The sequence below is a fragment of the Leopardus geoffroyi genome, chromosome D1 (genome assembly GCF_018350155.1).
Source record: "Leopardus geoffroyi isolate Oge1 chromosome D1, O.geoffroyi_Oge1_pat1.0, whole genome shotgun sequence".
Taxonomy (NCBI): domain Eukaryota; kingdom Metazoa; phylum Chordata; class Mammalia; order Carnivora; family Felidae; genus Leopardus; species Leopardus geoffroyi.
Genome location: NC_059329.1, coordinates 860,629 through 878,778, shown reverse-complemented (window position 1 = coordinate 878,778; position 18,150 = coordinate 860,629). Strand labels below are relative to the sequence as shown.

Below are 18,150 nucleotides of genomic sequence, written 5' to 3'. Positions count from 1 at the left end.
CCGTTCTCTTGCTAATATACGTATGGTTCATATGTGTTAGGTGTATGTTTATATAGAACGGTTTTCAGCTGCAAACAGATAAAAAAAAAAAAATCCTCAGGAAACCAAATCAGTGGTAGAAGTGAAAAATAGAATACGTTTAATCCGTTAGCTACAAAGTTGAAACAGTTTTGGATCTTCTTCACGACAGAAAGGTCCGGACGGTGCCCTTGATTGGGCCCCTGCAAATGGGGCATTTTCTGAGGGGAGGGGCGCAGTCTTGGCACACCACCAGGTGGCCGCAGGGAATGAACACTATGGACACTTCTCGGTCCAGGCACACTTTGCAGGTTCTTTCCTCCTGCAGCCTCCTCAGCTGCTCTTCCACTGGCAAACCTAACAAGAGAAAAGGATTTTCTTAATGTTTTTTAATTTTATTTTTTGTGAGAGCGAGAGCATACGCACGCACGGGGAGGGGCAGTGGGGGGGGGGAGAGGGAGGGAGGGAGAAAGAGAGAGAATGCCAAGCAGGCAGGGCCCTGTTGGGGGGGCTCGATCCCACAGAGCGTGAGCCCATGACCTGAACCGAAATGAAGAGTCCGATGCTTAACCACCTGAGCCCCCCAGGCGCCCCGAGAAAAGAATTTTTAATGACAGGAAACTTGCTGCTTCTGCTCCCATGAAAAGCCAAGAAAATAAAACCAATGTTTTCTATTGGTTAAATTAATACTACTTTACCTGAAACATCTTCTGTGGGAACATACTTTAGGTCCTGTTGCACTAAGGGAGAAAAGCAAAAAGCACTCAACAAAATGGCACTATAACAAACAACGTTAATATTTATTCACGGAATACACATTTTTAAACTAAGAGCTTAGACTCTGGCCAAATGCTATACATAACCGTCATAACATCAAGGCAATAAAAATCTTTTATCTTTTTGTGCAATTAATAGTTTATAAATTAGACTGAATTATTTTCAATGATCCCAAAGTATTAAGATGAAAGCATATTTTCTTTTTTAAAAAGAAATTGAATTGAATTGAATTGAATTTTAGATTCCAGTGCGTTAACAATGCAATATTCGTTTCGGGTGTACGATAAAGCGACTCAACGCTGATTGATGTACGACACCCAGGGCTTGTCACACGAAGAGCGTATTTTCAATTGGCTTAGAAAGATCCCCCAAATAACTGTGCAGCACTCACCGAAGAAACGCTCGTATAACACGGGGTCCATTTCTAGGAGACAGTTTTTAAATACGGTGACTGCAAAACTTCCCTTCACTAACACAGCATCAATCAGCAATCTTGCTTGCAGAGATGTTTGTGCTTTCTGTGTAATAACACTGTGTTCTTGCTCAGTAATCACTCTGGCAGTTCGGAGACCATCCAGGATGGGGAGTACGGAAGTCAGATGTTGAAAGAGCGCCATTCTGTTCTTCCGGATTAATGACACATCATCTTTGTGAAAAAGAAAACAAACATGTTCCCACTGTGCTCACACACTTCCTTCCACGCCTACACGTAACTGCATGAAAAAGCAACATAATTCGTGATTGGTCAGGCAGCGCAGGTGGCTGGGGTCGGGGCCACCTGCTGCCTGGGCCATCTTGACGATCACTGTGTTAAGCACTTTGCATCATATATTAATTCCTTCCACCTCCATAACAGCTGTCCCAGGGAGGCGCCCTGCCCCCACTTAGCAGACCGGGAACCGGAGGCACTGGGAGGCGAACAAACCGTAAAGGACACACAACTCGCGAAAGTCAAATGCAGGCGGAGGCAGTCTGGAGCCGTGATCTGCGTTCCCGGACATTCTGAACAACTGCTGAGCCTTTAACCAAGTAACATTTAGAACCTGATAAAACTGAAATTCCAATTCAGTCTAGTCAACTTGGGGAAAGATAAAATCAGGAGATGAAAACAACAGAACGTTTATTTCTCAAATGATCATTCACCCGTAAAATTTCTTCAAAATTCCATTTTAAGATGAAATTTTAATTATTTCCCCAAATTAGACACGATGTTGTCATTACTCAAATCTTTTTCAGGAAGTGGGGAAAGGCATTAACAGCGTGTTAAAAATTAAATCCTACTGGTCAGGGATGCCCTCCTGTCTACAGGATCACCATATTCCCCTTGAAGATCTAGGTTTTGTACCTCTTGGCAAAATACTTTGCATTTCAAAATTCTGCAATTGTATTATCTCCTGGCAATATGATTTATGAACCTAAGTTTAATCGTTATTATACAATTTTGCCATGACCCATAAGGCTCTTTCTATAAAATAACTAATGACAGAAGTGGGGCTATCGAAAAAACTTATGTGGGGGAAATGACTGTTGGATTTTAGAAATGCTGACTCTGTCAAGTAACAGGACACAAAAATAGAATCATTTAACAAAGGATAAAGAATAGTGCTTAGTCAAAAAGTCAAGGCCAGAGATACCCTATTTGAAGAGAGCTGGAGCTCTGGGAAAAAACTGGGAAATGGCCAGGACCGAGATTAGTGTGGGGCACAAAGAAAAGGCTCCACAAGCATGCGTCGAACAGAGGCGCAGGCAAGCCTTCATATGTAAAGAGCAGAAGGAACAAAGAAGTAATGGCCAGAGGGCTATGACTTTGCACCTAATGCACTGGGGTAAATCCTCTGGTAGAGAAGTAGTGATATAATTTGCACCTGGTGTTGAAGTATGTTCGTTTTTCCATCTAACATTTATGTTTCTAGTTACATTTTACTTAGACAAATGTAACAAGTTCTCTGAAATTCTCAAGGCTTCTAAAATTGGATTGCTAGTGGTTGAGGAGAAAAGGACTCATCTGAAGCTCACAGACTGCATTCTGGCATGGAAGAGGGAAAGACTTGAATAGACCTTTGAAGCATATTATTCTTTGGTTCTGGAAAAATTACCCTAAGTTTACTTACCCACCTGTCAAGAAATTACTTACCTACTGCTCTTGGAAAACTATAAAATCATCGGTAACCTGAATGGAGATATTGTCGTTCACTCATTCAAACAGTATTTCTGGGGCACAAACTACGTGCACAGTGTGCTTGCCAGTGTGGACATTAGGGTGTGTGGAGACACGAAGACATCTTTCTGATGATGTCAATTACTGTATATTGTTGACTGGGGTCATCTGTGCAGACTGTGGATTTTCTTTGAAAGAAACGTAAGTGCTTTATAGCTGGATGCCCTCAGACTTTGAGAAGTGCTCGCTGGTGACTAGCAGCGGAGTCGGAGCAGACCAGCACCAGGTCAAGCAGCCGTGTCTCCACTTCACGGTGAAACAGGAACCGTGACGAGGCCAGGCAAAGATGAGCTTGGGCTCTGTCACTGCCGTCCCAGGGGTCTGCAGACTGAATAATGCCTGCTTTGGTAAAGCTAGGATGCCGTCCTGCTAGGATCGGGTACGTCCGTCTAGGTTGGCCCCGAAGACAAAGCCACCGGAGCGGTAGGCTTGTCCAAGCACAGAGCGGACGATCTTACAGTCAATCATCCTGGGAGGAAACAGATCCCAGATGGCACTACACAAGACAAGGGGTGAACTTTTCTCATTCTGGGCTTTGGGGATACCAGGGGACCTGGGCTTTCGCAAGGGACGTCCCTAGTCATGTGTGTAAAACGGCCACAACTTTGGAGAGATGAACCAGAACAGAAGCTAAGCAGATAGACGCAGGAAGAAGGCCTCAGAGGCACCGAGAGGCCCAAACAGTTACAGCCGTCAATGGCCATCTGTGACACAATGCTCTTCTGTTATCCCTACATCTCCAGGAAGAACTTGTTAAAAGTTGCAGTCTGTTTTCAACCGTGTTGAAAACACTTACAGATCTGGTCCATGCTAAGCAAAGGGTGGCAACGGAGAGATTTCTGTTGGTCTAGGCCAGAGGGTGGCAGGGTCCAGAGTCGCCAGATGGGAATGCACATGCTTGGGGGAGGAGAGTTTTGCAAAGGAAGGCTGAGCAGAGATGATACAGTGGCAGACAAGGCTGGCAAGATAACCTGTCCCGGGAGAATGGAAACAGCATCCTAGACCTCCCCTAAACAAAAGACACCCCAAAGGGGAACTAGGTTCCTGTGTGGGCAGGTAGGAAACTCAATCATAACCCATACATTAATGTATGTTATTAATGTTATCATAATGTCATTAGGCTGAGACACACTGTGATGGTAATTTTAAAATACATAATTGCCCCTGATTCTACCCTAATTTATAGCAAAGGGGAATGAACCTAGGATCAAAAACAAGCCACGTATGATTACATATACAGTTAACGACCCAGAGTAAAAATATAAGTTAAGAAAATCCTTAACACTCAGGGTGCCTGGGAGGCTCAGCCAGTTAAGTGTCCGACTCTGGATTTCAGCTCAGGTCATGATCTCAAAGATGATGGTCAAAGATGAGCTTGGGCTCTGTTGCTGCCAGCCTGGGGGTGTGCAGGCCTGAATAATTCATGCTGAGCACTGAGGTAGAACCTATTTCAGATTCTTTGTCTCTCCCTCTCTCTGCCCCTCCCCTGCTTGCATACACACACACTCTCTCTCAAAATAAATAAACATCCAAAAAGAAAAGAAAATGCTTTCATTCAATATATACATTTTCAATTTACTAATGAGCAATTCAAAAATATTAAAAAAAAATTTTTTTAATGTGTATTTATCTTTGAGAGAAAGAGAGAGAGAGCGAGCGAGCATGAGCAGGGGAGAGGCCGAGACAAAGGGAGACACAGAATCCCAAGCAGGCTCCAGGCTCCAAGCTGTCAGCACAGAGCCCGACGCGGGGCCCGAACTCATGAACCACAAGATCATGACCTGAGTCGAAGTCGGATGCTCAGCTGACTGAGCCATCCAGGCACCTCTCAAATATAGTTTAATGTAAAAATTTCCAGAATTCAAATTCAGAACATTGAACATAAAATCTGATTGGACTATAAGCATACTTGCAGTAACTCAGAGACATCAACTCCATACAGAAAGAGACACTGATTACTAAATGCATGTACCTGATTCTTTTTCCTCAGGGGCTCTTTCTTTCTCCTCTTCCCTGATTTCATCTTCTGCATTAAGTAAATCTGATACAATTTCACTGACTGTTTTGTAATTCTCCCCGCTCGTCAGGATCCTGCTCTGAACGGTCTGCTTCACCAGGTTCCTACTGAAGCCCATCTCCAAGGCCGCTTTCACCACGGGTGTGTTCATCATGACGGCATCTTCGGAGGAACTTTCTCCAGGCCCAAAATGAACAACTACATAAAATCGAGAATTTGGCACATGTTGGGATAGTCTATATATTTTTGGAATTGAAAGTTATTAGTTTTAAAAACATAAAGTCCAGAAAATGTAGAGCCATTATTTTGTCTTAACTTTGTTAAACTTAAAATAATGATACACACGTTCAGTCACAAAGATAAGAATATGGAATATCGTATTCCGATACAAAATATGCATTCCCCAGCATAACTGTGAGTGGGAGAAAGAAACAGAACGTCGAGGACCACCGGCCACCAAACATTCTTTTCTCCCCGTGATGAAGGAACAAAGGAGCTTTCTAAACCCAGTATGTTTCACGTATCTTTCAAAGAGGCACTGTCCTCGCTCACTCCATCGCCGCAGGGCCTCCTACTGAATCTCTCCCGTCTACTTCCTTCCCGGCCTTGCAACCAGAGTGCCTGTCCACACACAGATCCGACTGTGTCGTACTCCTTCTGAAACTCCATCAACAACTGCTTTGTTCTCGCAGACACTCAACTGTGGCTTACAGGACGGCACCCAATCTGGGCCCCGCTCACCTCGTGAGCCTCATCTCTTGCCACTTTCTCATTCACGCTCTACACTCAAGACCAGAAGTCACAGACTGGTGGCTCTTGGGTCCAAGCCCGCCCGCAGGGCTGACCACTCTTAGCGCTGGCCGGCTGCCTTCAGGTAACTGTTCGCGATCCTACTTTTTTCTGGCCATACAGAATTTTGCTCATTTCTTCAAATGTGCCTGCTCTTTTGTGTGGCTTAAGACTTTCATGTGTTCTCTCTGCCTACAATATTCTTGCGCTCCCTTGGTCATCTGGTTAACTCCTACCCTTGCCTTCAGTTCTGTGCTAAGACAAGTACTTCCTCTGGAAAGCCTTTTCTGATCTTGCAAGTTTGGGTGGCCCGCCCCTCATGCACCCCCCAGAGCCCAGCACGCTTCACTTTTCCCATCATATCCCTTCCCATGTCCTTGTCTGTATCTCTTGCACTATTAGCTCACGAGAACAGGACGTATGTTTACCCTGTTCTCTATTTTTTCCTCAGAATAGCAGAATCACAATAAATATCTACTGAATTAAACACTAGATGACAGAGTAGAACAGCTTGTTCAAATAGTGACTCTATCATCTTTTAGGTTTAACCTGTCTGAGCCTCAGATCCCTACAGAAGAATGGGAATAATAATTTCTACCCTCTTCATGTTACAGGAAGAATATGTGAGCAAGCTAATGTCGTGCTGCCCGCGCTCCCACAAGGTCTGAGAACAAGGGTGCGGCTGGATGTAAGCAGTGTGTTAAAACTACAGATAGTCAAGTCCCACCCTTAGATACCATGACTCAATATAGTAGGTTTAATGCGGAGACCAGAAATCTGCAATATTTTTTTAAAAAATTTTCAATGTTTCTTTACTTTGAGAGAAAGAGACAGAGCACAAGCGGGGGAGGGGCAGAGAGCTAGAGACAGAGACCCAGAATCTGAAGCAGGCTCCAGGCTCTGAGCTATCAGCACAGACCCCGACGCGGGGCTTGAACTCACGAGCCGAGAGATCATGACCTGAGGCAAAGTCACATGCTCAACGGACCGAGCCACCCAGGTGCTCCATAATCTGCAGTATTTTTTAATGTTCTTCAGACAAATATGATACACACTGAAGTTTGACAAATACCGACTTAATGAATTTGAGAATGCATTGCACAGTCCAGAGCATCATACAATGTACGTTATTACTATTATCACATTCCAATCACCATAGTACCAAAAGGTTCTATTTAAATGCAGTAATTAGGGGCACCTGGGTGGCTCAGTCAGTGAAGCGTTTGACTTTGGCTCAGGTCACAATCTCATGGTCCGTGGGTTTGAGCCCCACGTGGGACTCTGTGCTGACAGCTCAGAACCTGGAGCCTGCTTCGGATTCTGAGTTTCCCTTTCTCTCTGTCCCTCCCCTGCTCACACTCTGTCTCTCAAAAATAAATAAACATTAAAAAAATAATTTAAGTGCAGTAATTATCATCATTATACATACTTGGTGACTCAGCATTTTCATCTTCTGTGTTGTCTGAAGTAGATAACAACTGCAGGGGAAAAAAGTATATAAATTAGGATAGATATAAGTCTTACCCTGTCCATTATAATATAAATGAGTCAAGAGATCTATTTTATTCAATTTATTGGAAACTGACTAGCTTATAGGCAAATGACTTTTTACGTCAAAAGCAATACTGCATCTACATTCAAAAGTAATTCTCTATGCCATAAACTATTCTTGATGAAGCCGATACTCATTCATGAAGGCAAGAAAAGGGCCACACCTTCTCAGTGATATGAGACAATCATTGTTTGCCTTTCATCCCAAACACCTGACATTTCCTGGGTCGTCCTTTGGGATCAGCTGGACCCTAGATCGGTTCTACTGACTGTGGCTACAAAGTATTTAACCCTCAAACTATTATATAAATTCTTATCTGCTTTTCTAGGAAGATTATTTTCCTTCCAGCACTTTGAATATTTCTTGCCATTCCCTCTGGCCTGCCAAGTTTTTGCTGAAAAATCCCCTTATGGGGTTTCCCTTTATATGCAAATATCTTTTTCTTATTGCTTTTAAGATTCTCTTCATCACCACTTTTTAATTACTATGTGTCTTGGTGTGGACCTCCTTGGGTTGATTTTATTGGTGGCTCCCTGTGCCTCCCACATCTGGATTTCTGTTTTTCCTCCCCAGAGCAGGGATGTTGTCAGCTGTTATTGCCTCACATAAATCTTCTGCCCCCTTTCCTCTCTCTTCTTCTTCGGGGATCCATATAATACAAATATTGTTATGCTTGATGGAGTCTATTCTCATTTTGCATAATTGTTTTCTCTTTCCTGCTCAGCTTGATAACTTTCCATTCCTCTGCCTTCTAGGTCACTAATTCATTCCTCTGCTTCTTCCATCCTGCTGTTCGTTCCATCACCCATGTTTTTTTTATTTCATTTAGTGAGCCTTTATCTCTGCTGTTATTCCTTATCTCTATGTAAGGATCTCACTCATACTTTCCACTATTTTCTCAAGTCCAGTGAGTATCCTTATGATAATTGCTTTAAATTCTCCATCAGACTTATTACTTATCTTTGTTTTGCTTGGTTCTCATACTGTGATTTTTCTCCTGCTCTTCCATTTAGAACATATTCCTGTCTCCTCATCTTGTCTGTGTGTCTGTTTCTGTGTGTTAGGAAAGTCAGCTCCATCTCCTGCTCTTGAAAGTAGTGTCCTTATGAAGGAGAGAACCTTCCATATCCTGCCGTGCTGTCCCGTTCCCCAGAACCTGGCCCTTCAGGGGCCTGTCCTGTATGTGATGTGCACCCTCCTGTGGTGGCTGAGCCCCCTCTGCCTTAAGTCCAGTCGTCCGCACAGGGTGTCTTTGCCTGTTGTGGGCAGGGTTTTGTCCCTGGGCTGTTTGTGGGCCAGTCTGGGGCCACCTTGGGTTTGAGTGGAGTCAGAGCAGGGGTTCGCCAGAGATGCAGTAGCACCGGCCTTGTGCTTGTTGCTCCCTGAGAAGTTTGTTGGTGAGCAGGGCCTGCCGTCAGACCAGATGTCTGCCCCCCACCCCCACCCACTACCGCAGCCAGTTGGGACCGGTGTGTGTGGTTGTCTTCCCCTCCCCCTGGGGCGGGACTCATTTCGGAGTGGCACTGGCCCTCGTCGATGGATCCACAAAGCGCAAAACGTGGTGTTAGCAAGGTCCATGCCAATCTTCTGGCTGCAGGGGACCCACAGCACGGGGACTGGGGTGGGCCCAGCAGAGGGGGTGGTGTGATTTAAGCAAGTCAGGTAGCAAGTGTAGGCGCTGCCCTGGTTCCCACAGGTGGCCACGTGCTTATGCTGAGGGACAGAGTAAGGAAATGGTGCCTGCCAGCTCCTTGGTTCCTAGAGAAGTTCCTTAGTGAAGTCTGAAAGGAGTAAACACTTCTGCCTCCCACAGGCCCCAAAGTGCTGCTTATTACTCTCTATGTCCACGGGCTGTTTGTTGTGCTGTCTAATGGTGGGGACTCAGTTTCCTCTTACCTATTGGCCGCTCCAGAGCTGGGCGTGCCAATTTTTAAAATTCCAGTTTTTAGTCCTGATGGTTGTAAGAACTCACAAAATTCAGCCCTTCTGGTTTTCAAAGCCAGATGTCACAGGGATTCGTCTTGCCCATGTGGAATCCCTGCTGTGAGGGTCTGTTTCTCTCCCCCCTCCCTGCACCTGTGGCTCCCTCTCTCCCGCGGATGGCCCGCAGTCCACTGAGCTGCCCACTGCGTCTCTGCCCTTCCTGCCATCTTCGATGTGGCCTTTTCTCTATATTTAGTTGTAGAGTCTGTGTGGCCAGTCTTCAGGCCACTTTCTGGGTTATTTACTGATGTGGCTGTTCTCTAGCCGTATCCGGCGTGGACGAGGTGAGCTGAGGGTCCTCCTGCTCTGCCCTCTTCCCAGCAATCTCATTCCAGGAAGAGGAGAAGGACCAGTACAATTCTCATTCTCACATCTTTTCAAGAAAAAACCGCATAGTAAAACTATTACATGCCATTTTTTTCCCTCAAATAATTTAACTTATTGAAACCTTGTTACAGAAATACTCAGAGCCATACCTTAAATATTATTTTTCGGTAGGTCTCTAATTCGGCATCTGTATGCAAAGACTAGCTCTAAGATCATGTTGGGTATTATAAAAAAATGAAACGTATTTTTAAAGCAACTCTTTGTCTGTTCGCTAAGTACTCCTCTCTGTGATTAGCAGAAGATAATTTATCTGTTGTCGACCAATGATTTGTAAAAGCCACCCATACCTGTTCAAGGAGACAGGGGTGACTGGCTTGAATCTGACTGATGAACTCGTGTCCTTTGATTCGTATCAAATACTCACACCTGAAATACGAACAGAGTTAAGTATTTCCAGTGAACATAAACGTACATATCAGCACTTAACATTCATTTCACACACGGGAAGAGGCAAGATGCCGTAGGCGAGAGACTGCACACCGTGCCTCACCAACGCTGGAGCTCCAAGGGTCACGGGGCTCTCAGTCTCCACTGGGAGCTCCCGGCTGTGCTCTTCAAAATTTTGGAGAACAGAGTCCAAGAGACAGGGAGAAAGTTCTCTAATAAATAACGCTGCTCTCTCATAAACCCTGCACGTTTAAAAGTTAAAAATACACGAAGCAGGACAAGAGAGGAATAATGAGGAAGGTGAACACATTTTCTAACAAGACAGACGGTCCCAAGTCAGCAGTTCCTAGATCACACACACCCACTGTCACCCAAGTATAAAAGGAACCCAGATTCACCCTTGCCTTCATATATTCTCAAAGTTTCCGCAATGGAAAGCTAGGAGCACTTCTTAAAAACACTAGAAGTTTTGACCATGAACAATACCATCGGAAGCCTCTTGACTTCAATTTCAAAACAAGAGTACAAATAAGCATGGAATAATCAAAAGTAAGTGTAGGAACTGACAAGGAAATGTTCTGTAGTGACTAAAGGAGGAGAGCTGTGTCTATATTGACCCGGATCACCCTATTTAATACTCCAACCTGCTTGGTGCTTCTGATTTTTCTCACCGTCCTGTTTTCTCTCGTTGTCTGTAGCACTTGCTATCTTCTGACATGCTACATAATTTATTAAGTTTTTATGAAGTGTCTGCTTCTCTGGCTATTAAGTTAATGTGTGAGACCAAGGATCTTGGGTTTGTTCAACTGAGTATTTTAACCCCCTGGAACACTGCCTGGCAACAGACGATCAATCAACATGAAACGCTGAATAAATGGAAATATGTCCAAGACATGAGGCTAACTGAAAAAAGGCTTCAAAACGGTATATATAATATCTAATTCACTTAATACTGTATACGTTCATCTACCGATGTACGTATGTTTCAAGAGGTGTCTGGAGGGATATTCACTAAAATGCTAACTGTGGTCCTCTTATTAGATAATGAGGTTTCTGGACTTTTACATTTTCTTCTCTGTACTTCTCTACGAGGTGTGTACACAGGAAACCATAAACCTGTATCTTCCGTCAAAACGGTTTAGTTATTTTTCTAAGCAATTCATCCTAAATTTATTCACGAGTGCATTTTTGAAAGAAAGACTAAAGCAACAGCCGACTGTCAGGTAAACACAAATAACCCGCCCCACAACGACGACAAACGTTCGCACGGAGGGTTTCAAAACAATCACCTTGGAAACCACTTGGCGTGCTCCACCCACGGGTCGTCTCCTGATTCCCAGCAGCGCAGTCCACCGTCGCAGCAAAAGCATTTGACGTCATCACTGTGCCCTGAAACGAATTTTGGACCAAGACTCGTGAATACACACAAGGTGCCCACTACGAGGAGCTAAGGCACCACACGCGGGCCGTTCTCCCGTGATCGCACGAAGGCCCCTCACCCATGTAGTAGAAGCCAGCCAGGGCCAGCTGCTCGGGGAGAACAGGCACGCTGGGGGGCCAGCTGCAGAAGCTTCGGGAGCGGGCCGCGTGCGTCTGCATGCTCCGGTTGGACACGGCGCACCGCAAGGCGTCCTGAAGCCGGCTTTCTGCGAACGGGCAGAAGGGGAAGTGTCTCAGGTGCTCTGACAGGGCGTCGTCGTCCGGCTCCCAGTTACTCAGTCTCCCGCCGCAGGCGAAGCAGGCCACCTTGTCCCCAGGGCCCAGGTAGTAAAATCCAGCTCTGGCCAGCTGCTCCGGCAGCGGGAAGGTCAAGGGCCAGCCCTGGAAAGAGTGCAGTCTGGCTTCCTCGGCCTCCATCGCACGGCGGTGGGGACTCGTCCTCCGGGGACAGAGACCCTGGTTTGCTCTGAAGGTCACAGGGTTCTGCGGGAAGGCGGCGCAGCCCCCGTTTTCCACGCTGGGAGGCGGCAAGAGCCTGGAGCTCGTCCCTGAGGAAGGACAGGCGGGCTGAGAGGGGGCGCCCGAAGCGCTCACCGGATTTAGACTCTGGATGAAGCTGCAGCTGGGGTACAGCCTCCGATGCTTCTCCAGGGGACTGTCCCCCTGCTTCCAGTTGTCCAGCGTTAGGCCGCAGCAGAAGCACCGGACCCTGTCCTTCCGGCCCGTGTAGCAGAACCCGGCCCGGGCCAGGCTCCGCTCCGAGACAGGGGCGCCGGCGGGGAAGGCCGAGAACGTGGACATTCGGTACAGCTCACACGAGTGGTCGTATTTCAGCCCCGACACGGTGCCGCCTTTCAGCAGCTTTGATGACAATGTGCTGTTTGCTCCGATGTTCATCACGAAACGGACGGGGTGGCAAAGGGACCAGCCTTTCTCTGGGGAGGTAGCTTTGTGCATGGCTCTGGACAGTGGTTACCTTTATCACCAGGCGGACACCCAGAACAGGAAGTCTCTTGTCCTTCTTTCCCTCTGTGTATTCAGGGCTTCCGCACGGTGAGATTCTAAGCTCGACGCTGACACGCGGTAGGGGGAGAGTGTGTGCGACTGCACTTTTCCATAATCTTTACACACACAGCGCGAGCACGATGGCGCACGGCACCTCGTCGTGGAAATCAAAACCCTGCGTACCAGTGGGGAGCGCTTCAGGTCACCAAGATGCCGCTCGGCGTCGGGCACCCCTGCAGGCAGGACAGCGCCTCGGCGGGGGGGCTTCACGGTGCCCGGCTGGCCTGGAGACCAGGCGTGGGGCTCACACCGCCAGCCTGTTTTCGGGGAGGAAACCTATGCCCTGTACGTGCTCCACAGAAAAAAAAATCCAAACTATGTTTATTTTGCTTTTTTTTAATTAGGAAATTTGGTAGCCAGAAGAAAAGAAAAGCATAAGACCTGCCTGAACAGAAGAAACGAGTACATGGGGGTCATTTCACTGATGGTAGGATGTATCTTTTTAACACCTCTGTTACCAAGAGGTATCTTTCAGCTAACAAATACCGTATTTTAATTAGCAGGGCTTTTATTTCTTGGAACTATATAAAATAATGGTGTGTTTTCCAATTAGTGACATCTTAGATGCGATGGAATACAATCTATCCCAAAGTGTGCTCAAATTAAGTAATTTTTCTTCCTAGAATATTTGTAATAGGAAAAACAAAACGATCTAGAATTTTCCGACAAATGAAGAGCTGAAGTGGGAACAGAATTGGCTGATGCATCTTAAGTCCTGTTTCAAAATTACCTGAACGACAATTACTTCCCATAGTCAGCAGCTTGGTTACTTAGTCCTAGTGATTCCAGGAGAACTTAGCAAACTGAATACTGTATTTCAAATAAATCCTCAGAGAAGAATGTGTTTGTTCAACTGGTCTTTTTAGGCTCAGCTTCACGCGGTTGAAAGACACTACCAAATCTATTCTGACGATGGATGTGTTTCTTAAAACAGTCAAAAGTCAGAGGGCTGAGTTTGTACACTAAGATGAATAATCGAAGCGTACAAATGTGGCTTTGGTCAGAAATCCCAAAGACAGCATACCTTGAGCCAGAATTCATCGCAACAAGAAAATAATAAATTTACGTTGTCACAATCCCCTCCTTTTGCCAAGCAGAGACCTTCTGAAAGTTCAGAGTTTCTCAGTTACGACCAGCTATCAGGAAAAAGTTTCTGCGTCAGTAACATGAACAACAATCTGCAAACGGGTCTTCGTGGCTTCTCTAGCAGTGATTTCTACGCATAGTTTCCTGGGTCCCACAGGTGTTGGGGTTTCCGCTGCGACTTTGGCTCTTTACTTCCAGGTGATATGAGAAACGCAGCTCCGTTCCAGGGATCAGTTATTGTATCTAACGTCAGCAGTGGACAAAAATTTTACACATTACTGCAGAAACCCTTCCGGGGCTAGTCACTGTGTCTGCATAAGTCTGTTCTTTTCCCAAAATGGACCATCCAGCCATCATTCTCACCGTCATCCTTCTCAGAGATAACAGCCCATTCAAACAAGCTGAGCTTGAGACTTTTAACACGTGCACATTCAGATAAGTGCTCAGATCATTCCTTTACCAATCGTCCATGCTCGTGTGCCATACTCGACACTTGGGGCACCGCAAAGTCTTGTTCTGGACATTTCTTTGTCACCATGGAAGTCTCTTGACCTGTCAGAGGCCTCACCTGCGTGCTTCTCTAACTTAGTAGAGGGGTGAATATTGTTCTAGATAACTGTCGCTCATTTTCAGATCTGTACCAAACACAAGTTCCTTCTTTCTGTTCTGTTCTGGCTACAATCACTTCCCTTTATATCCACCAGTCAAATTCAAAGACGAGATCATCATGACTTTATAGTTACACCTCATGCCACTAGACTGTGTTGTTTAAAATTAACATCCTTTGGGATAATAAAAACTCCAGATCACACTTAATTTGTTTCTTCATGCACAAAACTACCTCCCGGAAATCAGACTAAGTCCCTTTTAAGGGTGTTAGGCCTCCATTTTGAGATGTTTTGATTTATGGGGGAAAAAAAATGGAAAAAATCTAGAAGTAGAACATGTTGCCTCTTTTGTAAAACCTGTTCAAAACGAGAAAAAGACAGTTTTAAAAGTCAAATACCTCACAGATACAACACAACGATCTCCCTGTACATATGTTCTTCAAGCCAGAGCACTAGTGTTTGCTGACTGGCGACCTTGCCCAACACACGGTGCTGTGTGATGGGCTGCAGAGGCCACGAAATCCCAAGTGAAAACCAGAGGGCTCCAGCGGGTGGCCAGCAAGGGCATTCTTATGTTCGGCTTTCACAGAATTGGATCTCGGTATTTTACTCATTTTTTTAACTTTGGATTTTGGAATGAATTCATACATACAGAAAAGTTCCAGAAACGGGAGGGTTCCCACATACCCTACACTCAACTTCTCCAAAGCTACTATCTTACAAGATCACGATACAACTATGGAGCCCAGGAAATTAACACGGATACAGTGCTGTTACTTAATGTACTTGCCCTGCTTCATTACTAACACTGTTAAAAGTAAGAGATTTCCCATGACCCTAGATCCCAGGTCCTTGTGAAAACCAGACTGCCAACAGTGGGTGACAAGCGGCCGGCGGGCACACAGCGGCTTCATCTTTCACACAGGGCACACGCCCCGGCCCTCTGATACGGATACATTTGTCTCTGAACTGGAACTGTGGTTTTTCTCACAGTACGGTCAGCAAGGGAGTGAGACTGCTCTAATACCTGTGTCTGTCAAAAGTACCAAAAATGCAAGGTGGACAAAGAGAGACAAGTTTGGAGAAAAATGAGTCCTGTATTTGTGGAGAAGAAGAATATTCCTACGTGTTAAATGCATAAATAGAGTGGGGTTTTGTTTAAAAGAGACACCCCCAGGTCTGTTCGCTCTGTCACCTGCCTGGCCTCTATACATCTGAGACTGTGAACTGCTTACACAGGCCTTACGCTGAAGAAGCCTGGGGGTGGACACAAGGCACATGCATGCCTGCGGAAATAGAGGCAACAGTTGTATGATAAAGTACAAAAAAATGCCCACCCCAGATGGATTCAAACTCTCTTACCCTCTTCCAGCACGCAGACCAGACCCCAAATACGCTGGGGACCCCTGAGGCCTCCCTGCAAGCTTGAGGACCTCCACAGCCCTCCTCCCAGACTGGGGATCCCAATGGCCTCCTCCCAGGCGGGGGACCCTCACGCCTCCTGCCCCAGGCTGGGGGCCCACAGTCTCCTCCCAGGCTGGGGACCCCAGTGGCCCTCCCCCCAGGATGGGGCCCTCCCCTGCGGCCCTCCCCCCAGGCTGGGGACCCTCACACCTCCCGCCCTAGGCTGGGGACTAGCACAGCCACAGCTCTGGTGAGCTAGGCAGCTCCTTGGCCCCTGCAAGTCTGCAAACCTGCAGGGCCCTCCTCACATTTCTCCTCCACTGGCCCGCATCCTGTTTGCTAGACTGCTGTGCCTTCTGTCAGAGACCTTCACCTCCACAAACCCATGCCTTTCTCCCTCACAACCTACCGCCTGCCTCAGAAATCCTGCTCTCCGCCCCAGTCCCTCACCCCTTCCTCTCTGCGGACCCTTCCCTCGATGTAGCAAGCAAGCTTAAGTCTGTCTCAGTTTCAAAACGAAAACACCAACAAAAATCCTCTCTCGACCCCACTTTCCATTCTGGCGACTACCGCGAACCCCTGCACAATGCAAGGTCAGGGGCACCCGCCCCTCTCCCCAGGCTGTTGAAAATCTGAGCGTAACTGCTGACTCCCAAAGACCTTAGTAACACACTACAGTTGACAGGAGCCTTACCGATGGCACTCGACTAATGCATATTTGCATGTTATATGTACTATGCACTGTATTTTTACAATTAAGCCAGCTAGAGAAAAGAAAATGTTAAGAAAACCAAAGGAAAATACATTGACAACACTGTGCTGTACTCAGGGGAACCACAGGCACATAAGGGGACCTGTGCGGTTCAAACCCTGCTGTCAAGGCCCAGGTGGTGCCTGTGTCTCACCTTGTCTTCACCGCCAAGGGCCTCGGGTGAGACCCCCTGTTCAATTACATTCAGCCAGCACCACTTAAAAGTGCTGTCGATGTTGTTACCGCCAACGCCTTCTTCCCCACAACCAGTGGAAATTACATTTGGCCCTGGCGCCTCTTAGATATGTCCCAGTCCCCTGGCTACTGTCATGCCACCCTCTGGGGACGCCTGTGTCCTTTCTAGCCGTTCCTTCACAGAATCAGCCTCTTCTCACCCTTAGCGTGACGTGGGCAACCTTCCTGATCCCAGGGCTGGTGGCCGTCTCTACCGACTTGGGCGCTTGACAAATGCACAGCTGTGACCCTGGCCCCTTTCTGCCTCCCCGGACTGTGAGCTCCTCCGGATCAGAACCAGGTTTCAGCCCTGGATGGCCCACCCACTGCCGGCATCTGCCGGGCACCGTGCGGAAGGCAGACACGAAGTTCAGAGTGAACGTTAGCAAAGTTGACTGAGCGCCCGGTGATGACAACACCCTCACGGTCACCGGCACAGCATTAAGAACACCAATTTTACAGTAATGACTCCCAAGTCTGCTCCCCGACGGTTTCATACGAGCGTCTGAAGTCAGGCTTCCTACGTTTCCACTCAGGTAACCGAGACCGGAGGGGTGCCCTTGGGCAAGAAAACGTCTCTGAGCCTGAGTTCCCTCATTGCCCACGGAGATAATAACGGTACCCGTTTCTGGAGACCGTGAGATTTGAACCCCAACCCACTCACTCACGGGGTCTACAGGGTCCCCTTGGGACCACCGGGGAAACGACCAGAAATCTATTCTCTGTGCCACCACGTGCGAACATTCCAACAGGCGTTCCTCCGCGGGTTTGAGCAGGACTCGACTGGGGCCTCCCTACCAAGTTGTGGGGCGCCCTGTCCCGCAGCTCACTGGGCATCCACCGAGGCGCGGGGACACCTCCTGGCCCTGGGGTCACCCCGGCCGCGAGGGCCTCCCACCGCACCGGCCCTCCACTGGCTGGCGCGGGGGTGCACACGGCAGGGGCTGGGGGGGGGGGCGGGCATCGACCCTCGCGCTCCACCGCACGCCCCGTGAACCCCCCGCCCGCGCGAGGGGAGGTCCGCGCACCCGCTGCCCCGTGGGCCCCTCGCCCGAGGAGAGGCCCGCGCGCGCCCGGCGACCCGTTCCCTCCTGCCGCCCCGGGGGAGGTCCGCGCCCGCGCACACACGCCCCCGCGCCCTCGCGGCCCGTTGCGCACCTGCCGCCCCGAGGCCCCGCGCGTGCCGGCCGCGTCGTCGGGTGGCCGCCGTCGCCCGGCTCCGGTGCGCGCCGCAGGGCGTCGCCGCCTTTTAGCGCCTGGCGCCGACCCCACCCCCGCCCCCCGCCCGTCCGTGCGCCCGCGTCCGGCGCAGCGGCCGGTGCTTTCCTCGCGGGACGAGGGGGAACTCCGGGGCGGTAACCACACGCACTTCCCCTGACCGCGGCCTGGCCAGCCCTCCCCGCCCCCCACCCCGGGGGATTTCCGCGACCCCGG

General features: G+C 48.0%; 1 protein-coding gene across 2 annotated transcripts; it reads right to left on the bottom strand.

Moving 5' to 3' along the window:
* Positions 1-116: 116 nt before the first annotated feature.
* LOC123602233 (baculoviral IAP repeat-containing protein 3-like) lies at positions 117-17,987 on the bottom strand. 2 transcript variants are annotated; one of them, XM_045486588.1, is made up of 9 exons: positions 17,875-17,987; positions 11,628-14,684; positions 11,418-11,517; positions 10,029-10,107; positions 7,249-7,297; positions 4,986-5,228; positions 1,187-1,441; positions 717-758; positions 117-375 (listed from the first exon to the last, which is right to left on the bottom strand). In XM_045486588.1, the coding sequence occupies exons 2-9, from the start codon at positions 12,523-12,525 to the stop codon at positions 182-184; spliced, it is 1,860 nt and encodes a 619-aa protein (XP_045342544.1). In that variant the 5' UTR covers positions 12,526-14,684; positions 17,875-17,987; the 3' UTR covers positions 117-181. The 2 variants fall into 2 exon arrangements, with proteins under 2 accessions (XP_045342544.1, XP_045342546.1); XM_045486590.1 differs by lacking the exon at positions 17,875-17,987 and adding an exon at positions 15,690-17,823.
* Between the last annotated feature and the right edge of the window lie 163 nt (positions 17,988-18,150).